The 24177-nt window shown below is 55.8% G+C and overlaps 1 protein-coding gene across 7 annotated transcripts in view; it reads right to left on the reverse strand.

The window, feature by feature from the left end:
* Positions 1 to 24177, reverse strand: part of KCNN3 (potassium calcium-activated channel subfamily N member 3) — a 133180-nt gene that overhangs the window by 6158 nt on the left and 102845 nt on the right. For 4 of the 7 annotated variants that reach the window (XM_077900856.1, XM_077900860.1, XM_077900862.1 and 1 more), the window contains 5 exons: positions 21342 to 21483; positions 14901 to 15011; positions 7133 to 7260; positions 6395 to 6464; positions 1557 to 1870 (listed from right to left, as the gene is read on the reverse strand). In XM_077900856.1, coding sequence (XP_077756982.1) covers positions 1580 to 1870; positions 6395 to 6464; positions 7133 to 7260; positions 14901 to 15011; positions 21342 to 21483 — 742 coding nt within the window. In that variant the 3' untranslated portion in view covers positions 1557 to 1579. Of the gene's footprint in view, positions 1 to 1281; positions 1386 to 1556; positions 1871 to 6394; positions 6584 to 7132; positions 7261 to 14900; positions 15012 to 21341; positions 21484 to 24177 lie in introns of those variants that run through there. The other 3 variants (XM_077900858.1, XM_077900857.1, XM_077900859.1) reach the window with 2 other exon arrangements.

The following is a 24177-nucleotide window of genomic DNA, read 5'->3' on the forward strand; positions in this document are numbered from 1 at the left end:
GAACAGCCCTTCGCAAGTATTGCCCTGTCGCCTTACCCTCGACAGATGAGACACTCCGTACAGCATGGTTTAGCTCCCCACGAGCTGAAGTCAAAGACCTCATGAGAGCGGTGGAGACACAATGGCCTGGTCACTTCATGCATGAGTGTGGTATGTGGTCAGACACAGAGCAATGAAAGATGGCATCCACATGCCTCACCTCACTACACCGGCTGCCACACTGGGTCAGGATGTGTCTCAAGTTTCTTGGAGTTTGAGACGTATTTGAACAGTTTTGGCACCAAGATTAACATGGCACAAGAGGAGCAGGCTACTGACAGATCTGTCATCTCACCTACAAGGCTCCCTAGGGAATCCTTTAGCCTCAGAATCTTTCATTCTGAGGTGGTTTCACCTCAGGTAGAAGGGGCCACACGGGCCACTTACCACCACCTGTTGCATTCCAGGTGAGGCCCTGGACCCCTTCGTGCTCCTAACACCCAGGCTGGAAGGCTGTTCTGGATGCACACAGCTAAGCGAATCCCCAGACAGCACCCCTCCTCCCTGGGGCACCCCTGGGCTGTGCCTGCACATCGCCTACCCTTGCACATGTACACAGCTCCCGTGCTCCACCAGAACACAGCCAGTTTGCAGGTAAGAAGGAATTTCTGTGCAGGCCACAAGGGCTGCATGCCCCTCCAGAATGCCAGCAAGTGGCCTGGCGTCCATCTCAAAGCAAGCAGGGGTGCTGTGTCCTGTCTGAAGGGACCCGCGCCTTTGGCGAAGCTCAGAACGTGCCCAACACCAGCAAACTACCTGAGCTGAAAGCACCCACCTTCACATTTGAACCAATGCACATGCATGGAGTGCCCACTGTGTGCAGGTGAGGAACCAGGTCCCTTTTATTCGGGTCAAGTTCAAGCAAGGAAAGACCTGGGATGAACGTGGGAGATGAGTATGCATGTGCACATACCTGTAGACACACAGCTTTATATGGATGTCAATATTGGATAGAAAATCTGGCTTTTTATTTGTCTTTTTTGTTTTTAGTCTGGATTGGGTTTTATGACTGGTTAAGGTCTGGGAGGAAAGAATGTCAGTTCTGGCGGCTGTGTAGCTCTCCCTGCCTTTTGTCTTCCGGAGGCTTCCCAAGACAAATGGCAGGGAGAGGGAGTCCACAGGACCCCAGTGGTGAGGAGCCCATGTCTAAGCCTGACACCCCCCCCAGGGGTACCCGCTTCTGGGCTGCTTCTCCATCGGCGGCTTCGGTGCCCCCGCCCCCCCCCACCCCCGACGCGAGACCTGAGATTGACGTGGATTTCTGTTCTGCACCAGTTCTGCAGCCATGGCCCTGCCAGAGGCACCGCTTCCTGTCACCTCCTCTTCCTGCTCCCAAGTAGAGGCACCTAAACAGAGATTAGATTTCTGGTTTCAAGGCATATCGAACCAAGCACGCTGAATGAACCCGAGTTAGTTAATTAGCTTGGTCTCTCCTCTTTAGGTTCCCTGGTCTGATTGTTCCTTGATGGCAAAGTGACCAGGAGAGAGTTGATTTGCATCTTAAGACCTATGGGTAATGCTTCTGGAGTGGGGGGTTTATTTAGCAACTGCTTGAACTTGTGTATGGGGTAGGGAAGGAGGTGGAGCTGACCCCGAGGGGGCTGTCAGAGGCCGGGGGTGTGTGGGTGGTGCCCGCCGCACCGCCCCTGGCCTCGGCAATGGCAGACAGGAGCTGCTGCTGCTGGCGCAGGGCGTCGGCAATGAGGAGTGGCAAGGAACTGAAGCCGGCCGCCAGGTGCTCCAGCTTGGACTCCAGGCTGCCGATCTGTTTCTCCAGGTCTTCACTCCGGTCGTTGAGCTCTGAGATCAGGTCATACATGACATTCTGCATCTGTAGGGAGAGATGGGGACAGTATACTATGGGTCATCACATGGGGACCGGTGGCTGGAGAAACAAAGTGCTCCCAAATCACAAAGGGACAGCATCCACACCAGAGTGTCCAGCCTGGCCGACCCAGGAGAAGACCCGGAGGTGCGGGGTACATAGGGGTGGTAGTGACCCATCAGAAAACATGCATAAGCAGTATTACTTCTTAGATGGGTGAGTCTCGGCCCTCCTGGGGTCCTTGACAGCCCAACCTCTCGGCTCAGAGGCTGTACAAGCCCGCTCATTGACAAAAAGGCACCATGCTGGGGAGTGGATGGGGCTAGGGACTTGGGGGGCCAGCCGAGGTTCAAGTTCGAGTGTAAAACGCAGTTTTCTTACAAAATGGGTTAATAATAACCACCCACGGCGCAGCGGTTTGGCGCCTGCCTTTGGCCCAGGGCGCGATCCTGGAGACCCGGGATCGAATCCCACATCGGGCTCCCGGTGCATGGAGCCTGCTTCTCCCTCTGCCTGTGTCTCTGCCTCTCTCTCTCTCACTGTGTGCCTATCATAAATAAATAAAAAAAAATTAAAAAAAAATAATAATAACCACCCACGGTCGTGACATTATTGCCCCTGGGCTGCTCTTAGCACAGTGGCCGGAAGAGACGCCAGACACCCCTGCTCACCTTGGTCTGCAGCCCCTCGGAGTGACCTTGTGGGGTCACAGCCCCTCTCCTGCCTGGTTGGTAAGGAGAGACACTGCCCCATCGGGCCATCCCCGCAGGCCCAGTCCACCTGCAGAGCTCCCGTGGGCTGGCTAAGGACTCTGTCCTACTGTGGTAGTTCTAAGCCCCCTCCCACCATGTCCTGCCACCTTCACTCTCAGATGCTGCCCCCCACTCCATAAACCTCCCACCTCATGCTGTCTCCCTGAATCCTGGCAACCTGCCCTGTCTCCCGTGCCCTGATTAACACTGTACCCCATCCCCAACCCTGCTCCCCATCCTGCTTCCCTGCTTACCTCTCCTCCGTTATACCACCTTCTGCTGTGCTAGTTAACTGCTCCACCTGGGTATCACCATCCACCACCACCCACAGGGAGGGATGCTGTCCAGGCTGGGGCCATTGCCTGTGCTCATGGGTGTGTCTCTAGGGCTTAAAACAGCACCTGGCACATAGGAGATGCTCAACTAATGAATGGACACAAATCCGCTTCACAAAGGGTTTGTCACATGACTGTCCCTGAAAGCTATTGGCTGGATGATGGGTGAGTGAGGCTGGCACAGGTCCCCTCCATCCTCTGCCCCAGGGAGGAATCCACTGATGGGGAGAGACCTTTCACACCACAAGTTATTCCAGGTGCCTAGAAGGTTTCTTCCTGTTTACCAACAAGGCCCTGTGTCTGAAGGAAAGTAGAGCCCGGGGGTGATTGGGCCGGGGCGCAATCAGGAGACCTGACAATCAAATGAAACTTAAAAGTATCCAGTAAACTTGCCTTCTTTTTTTTTTTTTTTTTTAATTTATTTTTTATTGGTGTTCAATTTACTAACATACAGAGTAAACTTGCCTTCTGAGAGTTAAGTCATCAAATTGGATCAGAGCAAAGCTAACAGAGGGGCTCAGGCCAGGGCGCCATTCCCTCTGGCCACCGGACCACAGGCTGAGAGCCCCCCATGACCTCAGCACAAAGCCCCACTGAGCCCCTTCCACAGGTGCACTCCCAGTCTTGTCCATGGCTCTGACTTCTCTCTTATCAGGATGCTTTCTGGATATAATCTGGCTTCCCGAGTTGTCCTGGAGAGCGCTCATCTATGCGACAGCTACCCTCCTCTATACGTTAACAGGTGACAGCAGCCTTGGGAACGAGAGCCATGTGAGCCCTGCATGCCCCCTCTGCCCCCTCCCAGGTAATGAGGCCCTTGGGGCTTCTGGTCATCTGCCCATAGCATCCTGACCCTGTTTGCCTGAAAGTCTGAGTTATGCCAGCAAGATGCAGAAACCCCTGGCACCCATGGGAGCAGGGACCAAGGAGAGATGGAAAAGCAGAGTAAAGGAAGGTGGCAAAGTGTGAGGGCCAGAGCGGAGGTGGGAAGGGGGCCGACGATGGGCCCCCAAGGAGCCACTGCAGAGGCAGGATGAAGGCAGCTCTGCCTGGGAGTGCAGGATACCCCCGACACCCCAACGTTCCCAAGACTAGACTTTGGAAGTGATCATGCTGCCTTCGCTAATTAACAATCCAGAACCTCATCAAGGTGGCCACTGTCCCTGGAATGCCCAGACTACACATTGATGAGCCTTGTAGGGCCCTATGAGCTATGGACTGAGCCTAGACCCCTTGACCTGGGTCCCTGTGTGGCCACTGGTCAGCTGCCCAACCTTAGGGTGGCCACTTCATTCCTCTAGATCTTGGCTTCCTCATCTACATTCATAATGAGAACCACCATTTGCAAAGTCTCCATATAGTTTACAAAGCATTTTCACAGACACCATCTTATCGCTTAGAGTCTCAGATATTAGGAATTATTTTTACATTTCAATTAAAGGAATTGAAGCTAGCAAATAAGACCCAGGTCCTCCCAGCGAGGCCACCCTGTGGGATAGCCATTTAATCTAGCAAATAATATTGGAGGCCACATGCCATTTTCTTAACCTAGCAAGGACCAGAGAGCAGGGGTGGGCAGGTGGCGGGTTTGGAGGGCTGTATGGAGTCAGTATTGGGTCCCCTACCCTGTGCTTGCTGACAAGGCATGGCGGGGCAGGGGGCAGGGCTTAGGCGAGTCTCTGGGAGGGAAGAGCAGGTGGACTCCAAAGCCCCCCTCTTCTGGGCTCGCACCTGTCCCCACAGCAGCCCTGCAGAGACCCCCTTAGCCCTTCCCTGCACACCTTTCCTTCCAGGCAGCCTGCTGCCATTACTGGTGGGGTTTAGTTTCCCACGTGACTCAGTGATGTGGACCCTCAGCCAGCCTGCTTCTCCCTGGGCCCCAAGTCTGTGAGACGCTGTGGGTGGTACTGAACCAGCCCAGGCCTGAAAGTCCGTGTGCCTGATGTTCCCAGAGGACATCAGCCACAGGGTGTCCTGCCAGGTGAGAGGGGAGGTGGGAAAGCTTGCTACCGTAAGAGAAACTCTTGGGGTGCGGTGCCAGCCCATTCCTACATGGGCAGGCGGGCCTGGCACCACCCCATTCCCGGCCACAGCTGAGCCATCAGAGCGCAGCCTCATGGGGACCAGACTGACTGGTCACCTCATCTCAGAGAATTGAGAATTCAGACCACCAGAGGCCAATTCATGCTTGCCTGTGGCCAGAGCAACAATGCGCAGTCTCTGTATGGGGCCGCCAGGGAGACAGGAGCTTAGAAGCCACCGTGGAGTGGGGGTGGGAGGAGGGCGGGAAAGCGGGCCTGAAGCAGGCCCCTGCACAGCACAGAGAGGTGAGGGGACCCCTCTGGCATGGGGGCCACTGGCGCCCCGTTCTTGTGGCCTCTCCCTGGAGTCTGGCCGTGTTCTGCCTGGAGCGAGGCTTCCTTCTGTCCTGCTGATCAACGCCTCCATTTGTAAACCTTTTAGTACTTTTCCGCTACCTGAGGATGTTAACACCACACCCGAGACCTGGGGGTTCCCTCCCGTGCTCTGGGGCCCTGGCTCCGCCTCAGCCCCATGCCCCCGCTCCCCCCCTCAACCCCTGCTGCTGCCAGCACAAGTCCCTGAGCTTGGGAGGCCCCTCTCTGGCCTGATCCTTTGCTGAACCAGGCACCTGCACGAGGCCAAAAACCCGCAATTTCTCTGATTGCACCTCTTTTCAAAGGGTGCTAATCTGCCTGAGGGACTTTCTCTTGCTCACCCAGGGAACGAGTTCCATTATGATAATCGACATCTGTTGGAATGTCCTGCCAGCCTGGCCCTGGGCTGAACATTTGATGTGCAATCTTTACCGAGAGGCCTGAGGGGCTGAGGATGGGAGGAGCAGCCACAGCTCTGCCAGTGGCGTGGCCTTCAGTCCTTCAGTTCTAGGGTTCACAGAAGGAGCCCCAAGTTTCTTTCCAGTACTTATGGCAGGTCAGTGTCAGAAATGCGGAATGGCCCTGTGGCAGTCACGTCCTGGGGCTCTCAGGGGAGGGTTCTCTTTTTTGGCACCTTCACACTCATCACCATGAACTGCCTGGTGCCTGGAAATGCACTCCCTGCCCTCACCACTGATTTGGGGTCAGAAAAACTGATGTGTAAGGATTGGAGGAGGCAAGAAACCGAGCTTCCAGTCACAATCATGTGACCAGGCAGCCTGGCCACTGCCATCCCCAGGAGCCCTGTGGGTGCTCCTTGCACAGCTTCAGCTCATTCTTGGGCCTCACTCCACCAAGCAGCATGAGCAGCACGCTGCAGAGATCTGTAGGCTCAGGAATCACCCGCACTAAGGCCACACACCAGGTTTCCCATCAGGGATCCACTCAAGGGGGCCTGGGCCTCGCTTTCCTGGGCCTGCACCATGGAGCTGGGATGGCTGGGTCCCCACAGCCACATCTGAGAACCCCTCAGCCTCCGCCACTCACCTTGGAAAGGTCCACCAGGGTGTTGGCTTGATCACTCAGCTTCCTCTGCTCCATCTTGACGCTCCTCAGTCTGTGGGAAAGAGTTGTGACAGCCACGCTCCACGTGCGCGGACAGTGGAGCCCGGCATGTGGATTTGCAGCTGTACCGGTTCACCTGATTTTGGAACCCCAGACTGGGGACCTCCACACCTGTGACAATGGACCAGGATGGTGTGTAGCTCAGGTCCCAGGAGAGCAAACTCCTGTCCCCAGGCAGCATGCCTTCTGGCCTCTCCCCTCCTCCTCTCAGATCATCTCCCTGCCTCTGGAAGGCCCTCCTCCCACCCCCAGCACCTCCCAAACACCATCCCTGCTACTGCACTTTACATCCCTGTCTTCTGGAGACAACAGACCGCAGTTCACTCATGCAGGGTGTGTGTGTGTGTCAGCATGATAGGGACATGGGTGTGTCAGTATGATGGGGACGGGGGGTGTGTCAGTGTGATGGGAACATGGGGGGGTGTCAGTGTGATGGTGACACAGGGGGGTGTCAGAGTGATGGGAGATACTGGAGGCTCTTACTCCTCCACCTGCCACAGCCCATGCATAGTGCCGGCCAGTGTGGGTGCAATAGTGGGAGGAACAGAGTGACATGGGCCCAGTTCCCGCCCCAGTGCTGGGGGGTCAGCAGCGGGTTTCCCCCTGTGGTTCGTTGGAGCAGGTGCAGGGCCCTGGCAGGGGAATGCGCAGCGTACTCACTGGTGAATGGCCTGGAGGAACTTTCTCTGGTGCTTCCTAACCTTGGCATGGTCAATCTTCTTTAGCAGCTTTGTGTGTTTGTAGATGAGCCACGTTTCCCGCAGGACATTGGCCGCTGCATTCTTGATCTGAGGAAGAACAAATACGGTGAGTTGCTAACAGGCTCATTTTCTGTGTTTCACACACCGTGTCTCCGAGTTTGCTGCTACTGTCTGCCTTATAAGGACATGGTTCTGCGTCCTCCGCTGACGCATGAACCCTTAGAAAGATGATTATGACCCGTCTCCTCTGAGTCCTGTTCTGCACACGGCAGCAGGCCAGACCAGAGAGCTGCTCTCGTTTCTTTCTTGAGGGTTTCGCTCCCCTTGACTGCTGTTGATCTAGATGAGCTGTGGCCCTAGACTCAGAGGCCAGGCCACCCGTGCACCTGCACTCTTCTGCACTCACCCGACACGGCCACATACTACACCTGGATCCTTGCTTGGATTTGGAGCCCAAACAGATTTCCCATCAGCTGGAGATTTTCAAAGGCCTCTTTGAGGACACGACTTTCCCACAAACGGAGCTCAGAGGCCTCAGCCAGCCCATCGTGTCCTTTCCCAAATGGCCAAAAACATTTACACTGTAATTTTACCCATAAATGTAATTGGCTTAAAATTGAAATTATTTCAAAGCAGTGTCTGAAAATCAGTGAAGATACTTAGGTGTGAAGCCAACGCTGTGTCCTCGCCAAGGCTGGCGCCTCTGTGTGCGCAGCCACCACGCTCTATGCCATGTGACGCTAACTGCCGTCGACATGGAAACCGCTGATCTCACGGGCTCCCGGCTGAGCGGGGCCGTATCGATGGCATCCAGATGGCACAGGACAGAGTTTTAATCCAAACACAGACGTCTTTGGCAGTTAGTAACAAGAGCCAGAGGAAACGTTTCTTATTAAGCACAAGCCGAACAGATTTTTGATGAACTGTTCCCGTTTCTGCATGCCATGCAAACTGGCACAGGCCCGCAGGCCCAGGGCCTGGTGTCCGTGGAACAGCCCAGGAGAGACCGGGTTCCTAGCCAGAAAAGATTTTAGTGAAACTGGGGAGTACAGGCCCACTTCGTCAGGCTGACATCACAGATGGGACATTGTTAAAATGCGGAGGCGTGTGGGAAGCTAGGAAGCATTGTTTCACAGGCTGATAACTTTTGTGTGTGTGTGTTTTAAAAATTTATTACCAAGGCTGGATTATATTTTTCACTGGCGCTGAAGTGATGTTTTTAAAAGAACAGCCAGCTAAGTCTTCTCAGAAATGTCTAAGTGACATAAACACTGCTTTTTTTGTTCAGTAAAAATCCGCTGTGAAAATGGTTTTCGATCCCTTAATGGCTCACTTCTGGTGCTTCTTCACCCGGCAGGAAGCCGTGGTGGGTCCAGGTGAGCAGCGGAGGCGGGGCAGGTGGGGTCTGACCACAGCCAGACTGGACAGGAGCCTCCCAGACAAGGGACGCTCAGGACGGCCCCCCACTGCCCCACTCTCTCTGCCCACGTCCCCTGAGGTGGGAACTCTTTGGTTTTCCCGGGTGCTTAGCCTGCAAGGACGGCCTCACAGAAAAATGGAAAAAAACCCCTCTCAGCTTTTAGGATGATTGGCAGAGTCCCCGCTGCCCACAGAGCCCCCGCTGCCCACATGTCTGCTCCGGGAGGCTGGCAGAGCTGCGCAAGGTGGTGCTGGTGGGTAGCAAATGGGTGAAACTGGAAAGCCTGCAGGTCATGCTCATTATTGCAGTTACTGAGCAGGTTAGGGATAAATGCATAGTTATCAAGAGAGAGAGAGAAATCCATCCCCTACAGTTGTTGTCCGGAGGCATGAAGGAGGAGATCCCTGATGCGGATGGTGTGCCGGCCACGATCTGGGTTCCTCCCGCGCCTCTCAGGTCCTCCTCCCCATAAACTCACCAGGCAGCAGCTAGGATGATCCCCATTTTACAGACGAACAAACCGAGACACAGAGTGACACCGTGACATTACGAACGGTAAACTGAGCCAAAGTGGATTTCTGTGCTCCATAAACCATGCACACACACACACACACACACGAATTCTGCACACAGTCCAGACCCCTGTGTAAAATAGGAGGACACGGTGTCCAGGACAGGTCGTGAGCGCCAGAGTCCCGCAGCTGGCTGAGGGCAAAGTCCGAACGGGAGCCGGGGCCAAGAAGAACATACGGTTTCCGTGCGGTCTGCAGCTCCTCCTGACTAGGCTTCATCTCCACACAAATACCGTTTTCTGTTTCCCAGGATCAAGGGTCAAGGAATTGGAAAAACATTCGCAATTCGTTTTCACTCATCAGGGCCCACACTTGGCCACATAACGGAGGCAAGGAGTCCAGGCCCCACGGCGCCCTTAGCCCGAGTGGGAGCCTGGGAAGTCACGGCACAGCCGGGTAGCCGCAGCGACTTTGTGGGTTTGGGCAGGAGGCCCGTGTCTTCGGGAAGGCACGAGGCTTGGTGCCGCTTCGGGACTGACAGCTAACCGCCTGGCACAAAGCTACGTGAATCAGTGTCTGCAGGAGGAAAGGAAACAGCCCTATAGCCGCACTATGCCCCCTGATGCTGACAGTACATGCTGCAACCAGGGCTCCCTCTGGTCATGGGGTTGAGGGCTTTGACCACAGTCCAGGTGGGAGCCGGTGAGGTCGTGTACCCCTCCTGGGGTTCGCTGAGCTCCTGAGGCGGTGGGGTGGGCAGCAGGGCTCAGGAGCCTGAGGACTCTTCACACGGTCCTGTCTGCTCTTCTGTTCCCAAGCAGACATGCACACAGCTGATGGCTTGCCAGGGTCCCCATGTTCTCTACCCTAAACCTGTGTGCTTCCAGCCTGGCAGGGGCCAGAGAATGGGCTCGGTGACCCTCACACTTTAGGAGCTGCTCTGAGGTTCCCAGGTCCTGGGCAAGGAAGCAGCCCAACCTCCATCTCTGTCTGGCAGGTAGCAGCTGTGGCAGCTGACACCTGCTGAGGGACTACAATGTGCTGGGCTCCGTGTTTACAGTCTCATTAGCCCTCGGAGAAGCCGCACAAAAGGGGTGGAATTGTTATCTCCTCTTTGGCACAGAGCCTGCCCACGGGCCCTGTACCTCACGGCCGCTCCATGGGTGTCCCTGGCTGCATGTGAGTGTTCCCTGCTCCCTCCAAAGAAAACAGCACAGAACACACTTGTCTGTCACTGGAGCTCCTGACTCAGTCACCATGCTGCAGCCTGCTCTGGCCATCCCTCTGCCAGTGTGAGCTCCTGCCCAGTATTGCCAAGGGCGGTCAGCTGCAGGAGGACATGGGACAGCCTACAACAGGAGCCTGCCCTGTTCCCCCTCGTACCCCCTTGTGAAGCCTCAGGGAGCCCTCTGGCGACCCTCCAGGGAAGAAGTCACCAGTATCCCCAGTAGCTGCCAGAAAGCTCCCTGGGAGGGGGACGGGAGAGGACACAGAGCAGGCCTGGGGAGTGGCTGTGACAGGAATAAGTCCCAGGAGCCTCCCAGCTTGGATCTAGGGGAGCCGAGGGCTGGTGAGCATCACGGTCCAAAACCCTGTGGGTCCGTCCTGTCTGGAGTCTGTTAGGGATAGAACTGGGTGGGGCCTCTCTCTTCCCTGCCAGCTCCACTGCCCCCTCACCCCAACCCACAGACTTCCTGCTGGCTTCCTTTCCTCTCTCCGTCCAGTGCAGTCCTGTCCACGCCCCACTCAGCTTTCTGTGCCTGCACCTGGAAGCCACCTCAATGCTTGGAACTGGCTTCTGCCCCATGGCCAGCAGGAGCCTGGGCCGGGCCCTGAGGCAGGGTGGGTTTCTGGGGGTGGTCTCTGGCATTTACAGTTCCTTGCCCCGTGCAACCTGGTGAAGGGTGGTACTCAGTTGTCCGGGGCCATCCACATGATATCCAGCTGGTGTGGAGGCAGACTGGCTTTCTCACACGCAGGCCTGGGACCCTCACCACCATGCCCAGTTCTCAGGAGCTGATCGCTCTAGGAAACCCTCAGGGTTGTGGCTGGGCCATATGCAGGCCTGAGAATATGCAGCCACCCTAGCTTGGACACAGTTTGCTGTTGCACACCCACACTTGCCCGTCTCTGGATCTGAGACTCGTCCCTGAGATTTCCCTCCAGCTCAGAAGCTCAGTGTTTGTAGGACTCTTACTAAAGAGAACCTGTCCCCAATCTGTCCAGAGCTCTGTGACCGAGACCATTTATGGGCACTCTCTGGGGAGGATTAGTATTTGGTAACTGGTCAATCGATTACTGGGTAAGTTTTGAAGAGATTAAGATCTGTGATGAGTAAATCCTTGAATTTGCTGCTGGAAGAAAAGGGTTTTTTTCCAGCAGGATTTGATAAAACTTTCACATATGCTCATAAATGAAAGAAAAGGTTTCTTTAGCCCTGATCAGTAGGTCCAAGGAAGGGTAAGGGTGTGAGTGGGTGGTGGGTGATATGTTCACAGCTAAGTCTTGGAGCCTAAGGGGCCCCACAGGGAAGGAAGCAAAGCACAGGAAGACTGGGGTCAGGAGGCCATGACAGGACATGTGATGGCATTCAGTGTGGTGAGCGGAGACCCGGAGAAGCTGGTGTGCGGGGACAGGCAGGGCAGGGTCGGAAAGCAGGCTCGGGAGCTGCTCAGGCCCTGTGGGTCCAGAGCACACAAGAGTCCCCAAGGCCATAAGTTCCCAGCCTGGAGACCAGGGAAGTCAGAGGGAAGGAACAGGGGTAGGAAAGACAGGGTTTTCTTTTGGTTTCACTCATTGACCTCGTGGGGAAATGTGCTCAGATAAAGTATTTGGGGCAAGAACCCCTTATGGCAATGATAAGAAGACACGACCCCCAGCTAGCGGTGCATGTGGTGCCACCTGAGGTCCCACATGGAGAGCCAACCCAGGAAATAGAACCCTCGTGTCCGTGCTGCTCTGTGGGCCACGTGTCTGTGGGCATCCCGCCCTGCCTTCTGGAAAGAAGAGGTGCTCTCCGAGGGCAGGAACCACCAGCACCCACCGTGGTGTCCCTGGAGCAGAACATGGCATCCAGCAGTGATCTGGGGATGGGTATGTTTAGTCACATAAAACAGAGGGATGGGGACATGGGGCATCGTGTGGGGGCAAAAACAAGGTCCAGTATCTCTTTTATGGCTCCTGTGTGTGGCTTCTGCAGCCCAGCAGGCAGCCAAAGGGGACCGTTCTGGAGTAAAAGCTCCTGGGTGATTGTCTGACTGCTGCGAATGCAGGAAGACATTGCCCTGGACTTGACAAGCCAACCGAGGGACAGAAGGAAAGCTGTGGACCCAGGAAAACCAGAAACTGAGTCCCTGCCCTGCAACACCAGCCCCTCTCTGCTCACACAGGAAACACACAAACCCATGTGACTCTAACGGCCAAAGCAGGGCTGCAGCCTTTACGGCAGCATCCGACCAGCAGGACAGACGAACACCAAAGTCTGAGAGTTTTTATGATGAATAATTACAATCCTTCTCTCTCTCTCTTTGCTTAGGTGTTTAAAGAATTAAGTTTGCGAAATTTGTCCTAACAGAATGCTTTTCTCTTGAGATACACTAATGTCAGCTCCTGAGAAGTTGGCGACGATGCCACAGTGAGTTCCTGCGTGACTGGGTCTTTCTCTGGTGCTTCACTAAGCTGTCACAAGAGGCTGTGCTCACCACTGCTGGGCCCCAGGCACGGAGGGGATGGGGACCGAGCTGTGGGCCCCAGGGAGCAACTCCCTCAGGAGGGCTGAGCCCAGCGCTCACGAATTCACCGGCACCTTCCTTCCAACCAAGGTTCTGGAGAAGAACCTCTGGAAGCTTTGAGAATCCTTGATCTGTAAAAGCCGCGTTGCATAATTGGTCTCGGGGAAAAGACATTAAAGGGACATTTTGGCAGATTTATGTGTTCTCAGAAAAGTGAGATATATGAGTTGAAAAGATACCTGGCGCTCACAGATGAGCCAAAGATATTTGTTGATTTGGTTTTCAGACCTACTTTTCAAAAAGTAAGTGGCCTTGAGCAGGATTTATAGGATTATTTTTGAACGATGGAAACTGGTGACCACGGGGTACACTCCTTCCACAATCAGACTACAGACACTGTTTATTTTCCTGTCCTGTAAGAGAACCGGCTTTCCTTGGCTTTGTTTCCCTCTACAATCTGACTCATGGGTGGAAAATGGAGGAAGCGTGGGAATGGCATGAAATATAAAGTATATCTTGGTTTCACAAAGCAGGGCCGAACAAGTGTGCATGTGTCTGCTGTAAGGAAACAGCTTCCGGGAAGGTGCTAAAGGCAGAGCCGTGCGCCCTCACCTCTGCCTTGGTGCCCACAGGTGTCCCCACCACTTTAATAATTTGCTCAGTGCTGAGCTGGACTTGCATGCATATCAGATGGCTGATGGGAACTGTTGGGTCACAGTGTTCTGGGTAAATCCCACACGGAAAGCTGCAGGAACAGCCTCAGTTCTGCCACCTTGGTGCTAAATGACGCTGTCTGTTGGACAGCAGACAGCTGGGCCACAATGTGCCATGTCCAGCCTCCTGAACATCAACGAGGCTAGGATATTTGCCTGGGCCCATTCCTTTTCACGCCTGCGGAGCCTCTTCAAAGAATCCAATATGTGTAATCAAAGACCAGACAATCAAACCCCATAAATAATTCTGCTGAGAAGCGCAGAGCCTCAGCAACTGCTGGCCACCCGGGCTGCCCGCCTGCCACTGGCTCTCCTCCTGCCCCTGACTCTGTTGCCAACACCGTTTTCCTGCAACAGTTACCACAGAATATTTTCTCCAGTGTTCAAAAACCAGCATCTGGTTGCTTGTGAGTCCCCGAACACTTAAGTCCCAAATGAGGAAGACTGGCCTCAGCAGCCCAGACCCCAGCATAGGGTTGATGCTCCTCTCAGAAAGAGGAGTCTTGCAAGAAATCCTCTTGCTGACCTTTGTTTGGCTTGCAGCTCTAGAGCATTCTCCATAAGCCAGTCATTAAGGAGCAGCTCCTGCTCTGCTCTTCTGGCTCTACCCCTGGAAGGACCTGTTTTTGTCTCTTCTCCGGCAGCCTTTTCATCCCGGACAGTTCAGCAGGTGGCAGACATCCAGCAGCTGACCCCTCTCCCCATTCTAGCACGTCTCCACTGTTCCTCCTCCTTTACCACAAGTGAGAACCATTATCCGGAAGCCTCAAAGGGGGATTGGATGATGACACTTTGATGAACATCATTTAAAAATGTGGGCTCTGCTGTGATGATCATCTTTAATGGTTTTTTAAAAAGAATTGGATTTAGACATAATACCATTTTTAAGACTCTACTGGCCTTCCTGAGGCACCTGGCTGGCTCTGTTAGAAGAGCAAGCGACTCTCAATCTCAGGGTTGTGAGTTCAAGTTCCACATTGGGTGCAGAGATGACTTAAATCAAACTTAAAAAAAAAAAAAAAAGACAAGACTCTACTGCCCTTCCTAATGTTGTCTGAGCCTAAACAAAAACGCTGCCTCTCGATGGGTGATTGGTTCAGTGCCCTTTGGGGAGAGGGTGGGGTTACACCACCCAAAGCTATTGATTCAATTATCAGGAAAATTATTTGGTTGCCTGAACCACATGGTGATTTGGTAGAGGATGGGAGCCCAGGATGCGGAGACATTGCGCCCCCTAGATGCAGGCCATTCACAAGCGCCTGGGCTCCCTTGGCCCCTCTCCCGCCCCCAGTGAGAACCAGGGGGCTGTTTCCTTGTCATCGGCTCCCACGTTAAAACAGTGGTGTTTTACCCGTTTGGTGAGCTGAGTGTCCATCATGAAGTTGTGAACGTGCTTCTCTGCTTTGGTGAGTTCCAGCTTCCGGGCCACCACTGCCACCACGAGGGCAGTGCAGCCTGCACCCTGAGGGGAGACAGCACATGTGAGTACAGGGCAAGGTGAGCAGAAGACTGGGGGGCTCCAGGAGTGGATGCTCACCCTGATTGCCGCCCCCCGCCCCCACTCCCCACTGCCCTGGGAGGAGCTGCGGTGTCTTAGTTCTGGGACTGATCTCCCTCAGGGACCGAGTCTCCCCAGGATCAGCCGGTGGCTCATGGGGCAGGTGGGGCTGTGGCTCTGGGGACTTGAAACTAGTAGACAACCCCCCGGGCACCACAGGGCCACACAGGCGGGTCTGGGCAGCGGGCCCTCTTGCCCCCTTGAGAAGCCGAGCCCACTGGGGGCTCCAGACCCTGGGCCAGGAAGAGGGCAGAGCTCGGTGGCACCAGAGCAGGGCAGACACAGCTCCTGCCATGCAGAGTCTTCCTGGAATTATCTAACCGAGGCACAGTCCACCCTGACTTGCACCCCAGGGGAACACGGGGGGCATGAGCTCTGGGACAGCACTTGTTCCACACCCGGGTCTTTGTACCCAGAAGTCTGGGCTGTGACTCAGCACCAGAAGCCAGCTCCTCCTCAGCTCCTGCAGGGACTCCCCCTGCAGACACCTTGGGGACACAAGGCTCCCACCTTAGACCACAGCTTATGGGAGCCTGCAGAGCCCCAGCATTTCCCCGAGGCCCGTCCTGATTCTGCGGGGCGTACGGGGGTCCCACACGGGTCCCACAGAAGCTTCTCATTGGGCTGGCTGCAAGCCTGACCATCGGGGAAATGAGCACAGCACCACACGTTCCCACCTCCCCCCAAACAGAACCCTGCACAGCCCTGCACATCCTGCTTCCCTTCTGCTGGTGAGCTCAGGGACCCAGAGGTCTGTGCTCTGCTCACCCCTCTGCTGGGGTAGAAGTTAGTCCTGCCCTCACCCTGCCCTGCCTCACCCCTGCCTCACCCTGCTCTGCCCTCACCTTGCCCTGCCTTGCCCCTGCCTCACCTTGCCCTGCCCCTGCCATCACCCTGCCCCTGCCGTCACCCTGCCCTGCCTCGCCCCTGCCTCACCCTGCTCTGCCCTCACCTTGCCCTGCCTTGCCCCTGCCTCACCTTGCCCTGCCCCTGCTGTCACCCTGCCCCTGCCCTCACCATGCCCTGCCTCGCCCCTGCCTCACCCTGTCCTGCCTCCTTCCTGTCTCCCTCTGCCCTGCCCCACCCCACCCTGCTCTTGCCCTCCCCCTGCCTCACCCTCGCCTTGCCTTCACCCTGCCCTTGCTCTGCCCTGCACACTGGACTGGATGGCCCTGCCTTCCCTCACAGAAGAGAGGAATAGTCTGAGACTCTAGATGCCAAACTGTAACTGCAGTTGCCAAAAGCCTGGGTTTGCACTTTAGGTCCCAGGACTAAAGGGCTCCATCAGTGATGTCTTTGGCTCATCAGTCTAACAGAATGGGTTAGAAACAGAAATTGGTGTTTTCAAAGGCACACAATCTATACTGCAGTATACTCCATCTCTAGCACGAGCTGGAAGGACTGAGTCTGTGAACTTCTCTGACCTCACCTTCCCCTCTTGTTCAGAGGGGGGCTGTGTTTTCTTGGCATCTGTGACTGGCAGAAGACTGTGCCCAATTTTCAAGGGATATGTATGGAATGTTGGATCCTTGGTCTATAGGTGTCATTGATTCAATCAAGCCTCCTCAAGCAAAAAATAGATTAAAAGAAGCTATCCTAGAGGGAAGAGGTGTGTTCCATTTCCCCTCAACCAGACCTAGTATGATCCCTCTCCCTCACAGGGAGTTCTGAATGTACTTTGGCTCAAAGCCCAAACAGAGGGACATATCACAGTGTTAAAAATGGGTCATGAGAAGCAGGGGCCATCCCCAGGCTCTGTTCTCCATCACCTCTCCAGGGCCCGGAGAGCTCCATTCCTGTCACCTCTGAAAGGGAGGGTGTGAGGGGAGTAGAGGAGGGGGTCCCCCACTCATCACACTGGGGATCCCACCAAAGGTCACTCATGCACCATCTTGGATGGCCAGGGTCCAGATGGAGTGTCACTGGCTCTCGCCGTGGCTCACAGCCCCACTGTTTGAATGCAGGGAACTTCTAATCAGAAGCCAGTGTTTTTGCTAAGGAACCATCTATTTTATAAGATAAAGATAAACTTCTGCATGGAGGCAGGAGGGTGGACTAGATTACATTTTCAATTTCTTTTGACTTAAAGATGCCAAGACTCCCTTGTGGATATTTCTCTGGAGGATGCTGGGCTCTTAACCACTAAGTCTAACTTGAATAGATAGCACTGAATACTCTCAACTTTATTTTCTTTTAGAAAAATCCATCATCTGGATGTAATTAGGGAAGTCGCCAACAATAAAGCCTCACTTGGTCATTTCCATTAAGAAGCAACCTTGTGAAGATGGGGTCAGAAAGTAGTGGGCAGCGTGCTGCAGTCCAGACTGCTGGTACAGTGTGCATGTGAGAAAGCAGGAGAGACGGGGGGTGGGGGTGGGTTGGGAGTAGAAGGGGCGCATATCGAGAACACAAGAGGGCACAGAGAGCAGACAGGGCACACACTCCAGCTGTAGCCTGAACAGCCAGGGTGGAGCCAGGGAGGAGGGAAAGACTTGGTGACAGGGTTCAGGGAGGAGCAGGCAAGACTTGAGGCAGAAGGTCATGGTCAAGGGGCATCTGGGCAGCTCAGTTCATTGAATGGCCCACCTCTTAATTTTGGCTCAGGTCGTGGGATCTGTGCTCAGCGGGGTGTCTGCTTGAGATTTTCTCTCTCTCTGTCTCAAATAAATAAATAAATTGAGAGAGAGACAGACAGAGAGAGACAGAGATAGTGAGAGCATGCACAAGCAGGGGGAGAGGCAGAGGGAGAGGGAGAAGCAGGCTCCCCCCTGAGCAGGGAGCCCAACATGGGGCTCAATCCCAGGACCCTGAGATCATGACCTGAGCTGAAGGCAGACAATTTACTGACTGAGCCCCCCAGGGGCCCCAATAAATAAATCTTTTTTTTTTTTTTTTTAAAGAAGGTAATGGTCAATTTTGACTCTTTGGTGGAGATGAAGGATGCACTAAGGAAGCCAGTTCCCCTGCCGTGTGCTTCCATAGGTGGTCTGATGATCACCTGTGTTCCTCTGGGACAGTGGCCCTCTCTCCAGGTGAGGTACCAGTGGGCAGGGCTGTGTCACAGCTGAGACAGGGCAGAGGGGCACGTGAGGGAGACCTCATGGAGCAGACGGGGCAAGCAGCTGCCGGCATGACCCCTGTGGGGTCACACTACAGAGCAAAGCCATGATTCAGACTTTTGCCTTAAAATGTGCCCCATCCATGGGATCCCTGGGTGGCGCAGCAGTTTGGCGCCTGCCTTTGGCCCAGGGCGTGATCCTGGAGACCCGGGATCGAGTCCCACATCAGGCTCCCGGTGCATGGAGCCTGCTTCTCCCTCTGCCTGTGTCTCTGCCTCTCTCTCTCTGTCTGTGACTATCATAAATAAATTAAAAAAAAAAATTAAAAAAAAAATGTGCCCCATCCTGAGTCACCGATGACACCTGCTGTGCTCCTGGTCTGCCCCGGCCAGCTCCTTCTTGCAAGGAAGGGGCCCATGGGGAGCAGGAGAAGGGAGCAGCCTGGGGCCAAGGAACTGCCAAATCATCTACAGCTTTGGTCCTCCCTCTTCTTGATTTCCAGAAACATTTTCCAGTGGGGAAAACCTTGGAATCTGGAAAAACAAGTATCCCAAGGCGGGAGGGATGAGGCGTTCTTAACTAAAGAGGCATAAAATAAAATAAGGCATAAATGATGGTGACAAATGGAGGAGGGAGGCCTGGAGGCTGGATTCTGCTCCTGCAGCAGACTCCATGTAACCGCTGGTGTGAAAGCAAACGGTGTTTCAGGGAGCAGCTCCTCTTCCCAAGCTGATGTCCTGCTGAGCCTCCTGGCAGAGCCATGGTCACCTCTCCCTCACCTTCCCTTTGCAGTCGCAGAGCATCTCCCCAGGCCCAGCTCAGCGTCCCCAGCTTTTACCTGTTTTCATCTCCAAACTCAGGAAGGGTTTGGAGCACAGGGCCAGTGCTGCCCAGCATCCTGAGATGGGGCTCCTACCCTGGCCCTGGGGGCCCCAAGCTCTCAAGCCCTGCGGGCGCTGCCCATTCTAGCTCTGGGGACTCTGATTGTGACCCTCTCCTGGTCTTTAGGGAAAGGAGCGGACAGACAGAGCTGCTGCTGTGGCCCAACCCCTGAACGCACTGGGTCTGGCCCAATAACCTGCACGTTGTTCAGACAATTACATACCCTGCTTAATGGTTGATAATTACACGGTTTCTGGGACTACCAGGAGAAAACAATGATTAAGACTATTTACAGCCCCTCCCCCATGGGCCCCTCTGGGTGTCAGGTGTCCATGGCAACCACAGGGTTGGGGCATGGGGAGCCCTACCTGTAGTGGGGGGCACTGACCTTGAGGGGTAGGTCAGGAGGCAAGGGAGAGGAGGGGAGGGGAGGGGAGGGGAAGGGAAGGAAGCAGGGGAGAGGAGAGAGGGCGGCAGGGGAGGGGCAGGAGGGTGGCTGGCAGAGAAAACCCTCACAAGAATGACTCAGCTAGAAAAGTCACATCTGTTAGAAAATTGCCAGCGGGGTTCTTCCTGAGCTGACTGACCTGAGGGCTGCCACTGATGTGATCCTGGGGTGAAGCGCCTACAAAGATGCACACAGATTTACGCATGCATGCACCGTGGAAGGGCCTGGGCAGTGGTTTTGATATGGGAGGGTTGGCCCCTCCTCACCTGCCCTCTTGCCCCCATCACTCCTCCCTCTAGAGAACAGCTCTCCCAGCAGGCGCCGCAGACCCCTCCCCCCATAAGGGGCAGGCTAGGGAGGGAAGGATCCCGGGCACTGCCCATCTGGGGCCTTCCTGGATGGGGCACTGCTCCATGTGCAGGGGCCCGAGGGTGGGGGGTATCTATGGTAACAGGTCCCCCAGGGGTCTTTGCTCACCTGGCTAAGAGCTGGTCCTGAGGCACAGCCCAGGCCCGGGAGCCTCTAGGATGGGGAGGTGCTGGCCTTCTGCAGCATCTCACTCCTCTCTCGAAGTTAGGATCATTGCCTAGTGTGTGTTGGCAGCTGGACTGGAGCCAGACAGACTCCCACTGCGGAAGGGAGGTGTGTGTTCTAAGGCTTCCACTTGCCCAGGGTTTCCCAGGCCCTGCTCAGCCTTCTGCTTAACTGCTGCTCCGGGCCTGCTTGCTACCATGCACCAGTACCAGGCTCTGGGGGGAAGGGGGTGCAAGGGGAGGGCTGCAGGGGGTAGAGGCTGCAGGGGGAGGGGCTGCAGGGGGAGGGACTCCAGGGGGAAGGGCTGCAGGGGGGAGGGGCTACGGGGGTAGAGGGCTTCAGGGGGAGGGCTCCAGGGGGAGGAGCTTTAGGGGGGAGGGCTCCAGGTAGAAGAGCCTAGGGCTATGTCCAGGTAGGAAATGACTATGCTGGTTCTCCTGCTCTGTTCTGAGGGGTCCACACTCGCACTCAGCCTCTTTGTCACCAAGATCAGTGCCAGAAGGGCCACTGGGCTATGGGGGGGGCACCCCCCACTCCTGGAAAGGATTTAATGCCCTTTTTGCTGCAGGAATGAATCATTCTCTTTCAGAGGGAAAAGTCTGAGGGGCACCAGAAGGAAAGAATGGTCACCCACGTGCATGGGTGCAAGAGCCTCCCCTGGGGAGGGCTGTGGTGCCCTCGGGACCTGGAGCAGAGCTGCAGGGCTGCGCATGCCCACACCCCACAGCAGCCACCCTGGCTTCACAGCGCGCTCTCCCCTCTGAGCCTCAGGTTCCTTTCCCAAAAAGTGGTTCCAGGGGACTGTCTGGCGAGCAGCAAGGCCCAGCCCCACGGGCATCTGGCCAGTGCACGGAGTTGGGGCACTGGGGCCTGTGGCCCCTCCCTGCTGCCAGCCCTGCCCTCTGGCCCCACCACAGCCAAGGGAGAGCACAGGGTCCGGGGGTCCGCCTCTGTGACCTCCAGCAAAACCTTCTCAGACATGGTGCCAAATCTGTGGGGTCCCAGGGCAGAAAGGAGGACAGTTAACTGCCAGCCCTGATGCTTCCTGGGGGCAAGCAAACACTGGCGGGGGGTGCGTGTTGGGGGTGCAGGGTCATGGCCCGGCACATCTTGGGGGGCCCTGAAGAGGCCCTTACGTATCCAGCACCGGAACATATTCCTGTGTTAGAGAAGGAAACTAGGCCTGTGAGCAGCATATGCCCTCCCCTGTGCGGGCGCCTGGCCTGGCAGACCCCTGGGCACCTCCACAAAGGCTCCACTCCTCGCAGCATCAGAGGGAGGGCGGGGGGCCAGGCGAAGGCAGGTACTCACCATGATGCCCGTGAGCAGACAGACGCCCTTCCCGCAGTACGTGTGGGGCACCATGTCCCCGTAACCAATGGACAGGAATGTGATGGAGATGAGCCACATGGCGCCCAGGAAGTTGCTGGTGACGTCCTGCTGGTCGTGGTACCTGCCGAGGGGGAGACAGGACTTAGTCGCAGGAACTAAGGCCTGTGGGGGTGAAGGCGGTAGGAGAACCCGGACAAAGAAGGAGACGGGTCTTTGCTGCAGTGTAGACAGCAGGTGCTGGTGACCAAGGTGTCAGGACTCTGCCAGGCCTGAGCCTGAGGCGGCCCTGGTGCCAGACGCAGCCAGCTGCTCCCAGAGGCACAGCATACTCTAGATGCTCTTTGAGCGTGAGAAAAACAGCTTTGGATGAGATGATACAGGAATAAAGTTTAGATGTTCCCTGCCCAGTGACGGCCCGAGCGTCTGTGGATGTGACTGATCTGAAATCACAGGCTCCTGACCATTCCTATAAGACGGCCAAGTGGTCCCCAGGGCATAGACGGAGGTGGCAGCAGTGTTGCTCTCTTGGAGCTCTTTCCAGGGGGTGCTGGCCTCTCTGCAGAGGGATGGTCTCCCTTCTGAGCTGGATGGGTTCCCTGCTGTACGAGGGGCCAGCTGGACTGCTGCTGCCCTGTCCCCTCTGCCTGGGGCCAATTGTGCCCATCCTTTCCCTGCCTCCTCTCATCCCCACACTCCAAGCCCACTGTGTGCCAGGCTCTGTGCCAAGTGCTGACATACAAAGACGGATAGGACATGGCCCCTGCCCACAGCTTGGGAGAGGGCTGGTGAATATGCACACATTTGCACAAGTAGGTGGATGAGGCGCTTCTCTAACTGGAAAGAAAGGGCAGTGACCTTGACCCAAATGTGGGCAGGTTAGTCAGAGACTGGTCTCCAGGCAGGCCAGGAGGAAGGGTGTTCGGGCAGAGGAAACATCCTTATGAAAGGCTGGGGCTCAGCGGGCGTGTGGCAGTGGGCCTGGTTACACTTGGGGTGGCAGGACTGGTGAAGGTGTGTCCTTCCTCAGCATGTTCGCTCACAGGATCCACCTAAACCACACACCAGGGACTCTGCAGGATTCTATAACAGCTAGCATGTGGAGGTGAGATTGCCAGGTGGGAAGAGGCCAGAAGGTGCCAGGAGGGAGGTGCAGGGGCAGCCTCCATTACCACCGGAGCCCAGCCCGAGCAGAGTCCAGGGAGCACGTCGGTGGTGGGCTGTCCAACCCCAGCCTGAGGCCTGTATCAGCAACCAGACGTGGGTGCATTAGCCTTGCAAAGCTGTGTGCACAAGGCCAGGCGAGCCCAGAACTCCAGGGAAGAACAGGCGTCCCCTCCAGAGCTCTGCTGTAAGATGCCCCGCCTGCCCCCTCCTGTCTGCCCCACCTGCCCTCTCCTGCAGGCACTCTGGTTCCAGCCTTCTCCTTCTGTGTCTGATCGTCAGGCCACGCAGGACAGGGACGGGCAGGTGTGCCCACTTGGATGCCCAAGACAGAGCATGCCCTGCTCCTGCCCAGGCATACCCCCTCCTGCATGCTGCTCGACAGTTGCCATGGTGGCAGGCCCTGAGCTAGGGCCTGCGCTGGGCTGGCAGTGGGGAAGTCTTCCAGGAAGGTGGTAGACTTCGGAGTCTGTGGAGCAGCCGGTACCAGTGACAGACTGCATGTGGGGCATGCTTAAAAACAGCGCCACACTGCAAGCCCGCAATGTATACACAAATGTTGTGCACTTGTACAGAGTCAAGGTCACCAGATGGTCCTGAAATCTCAAGTCGGGTCTGAGGACAGCGAGGCTAGGGCGCAGGGCAGAGGGGATGTGAGCCTGTGGCCTCTGGCTCCAGCTCCACCTCAAGTGGCTCCAAGCTGCGGGCAAGTGACCAAACTGTGGACCCCAGCTTCCTGATCTGCCGATGGGAGGGCGTCGCCCACCAGCAGCACCAGCCCAGTGCTGGCGGTGGTCATCGTCGAGGGGCTGGTGTTGTCAGTCTGAGAAACAGCTACTGAAAGATCAGAGGGAGAGATTACAAGTTCAGGGGCGGAGTGCCAACCGAGGAGTGATGAGCCATCCACAAGTCTGGGCTGCAGCGCTCTTTGATGCAGAGCTGAAGGAAGGTACCGAAGGGCTGAATCCTTGGATGCAGAAGGGACACAAGGCGCTGAATGTCTGACAGACTCTTCCAGCAGCCGCCTATAAGAGTGAAGGTCTGAGAGGCCCGAGGACGTGCAATGAAGAGCCCAGGATACCGACTGTGGGGTCTGGATTTAATCTGCAGCCTGTCTTCTGCCGATGTTACTGGCATTGCCATGCTCGTGGGTCTTCATGGTCTCCCTCTCCTTGCAAACCCAAGGCTTAACCCAGTGTTGCTAGCTGCTCGGCAGCCCTCGGGACCTGGGTCTCCTGCTCATGCAGGAGTGGCCTCCAAGAGGAAGAAACAGAGCTCCGAGAGGGTATCAGCAGAAGGCAGCTGTCTTGTCGTCACCTTGATGTTCCACTTACTGTTTTATTTTTCTCCAGATTCCCTTTAAATTCTCATGGGTTTCTTTTTCATTCACACATACAGCCCTATGGGTGCTAACAGTGTGTGCTGGGGTTGAAGCAGGCTTCAAGGATGCCATTCACTCATGGCTTGTCACATGTGAGTGCAGTCTTCTTTGGGGGGCACGAAATCACCCACTGCCCCGCATGCAGCCCAGCAGGCAGGCATTCAGGAACCTCTGCAGGTCCGGGAACCCGGGGACTGAGGGCCAGGAGGGTGGGCAGAAGCAGTTTCCAAACCTTTTCACCGTTTTACAGCAGTTTACCCTGGTTACAAATCC

Source organism: Canis aureus, chromosome 6 (genome assembly GCF_053574225.1).
Source record: "Canis aureus isolate CA01 chromosome 6, VMU_Caureus_v.1.0, whole genome shotgun sequence".
In the NCBI taxonomy this organism is placed as follows: domain Eukaryota; kingdom Metazoa; phylum Chordata; class Mammalia; order Carnivora; family Canidae; genus Canis; species Canis aureus.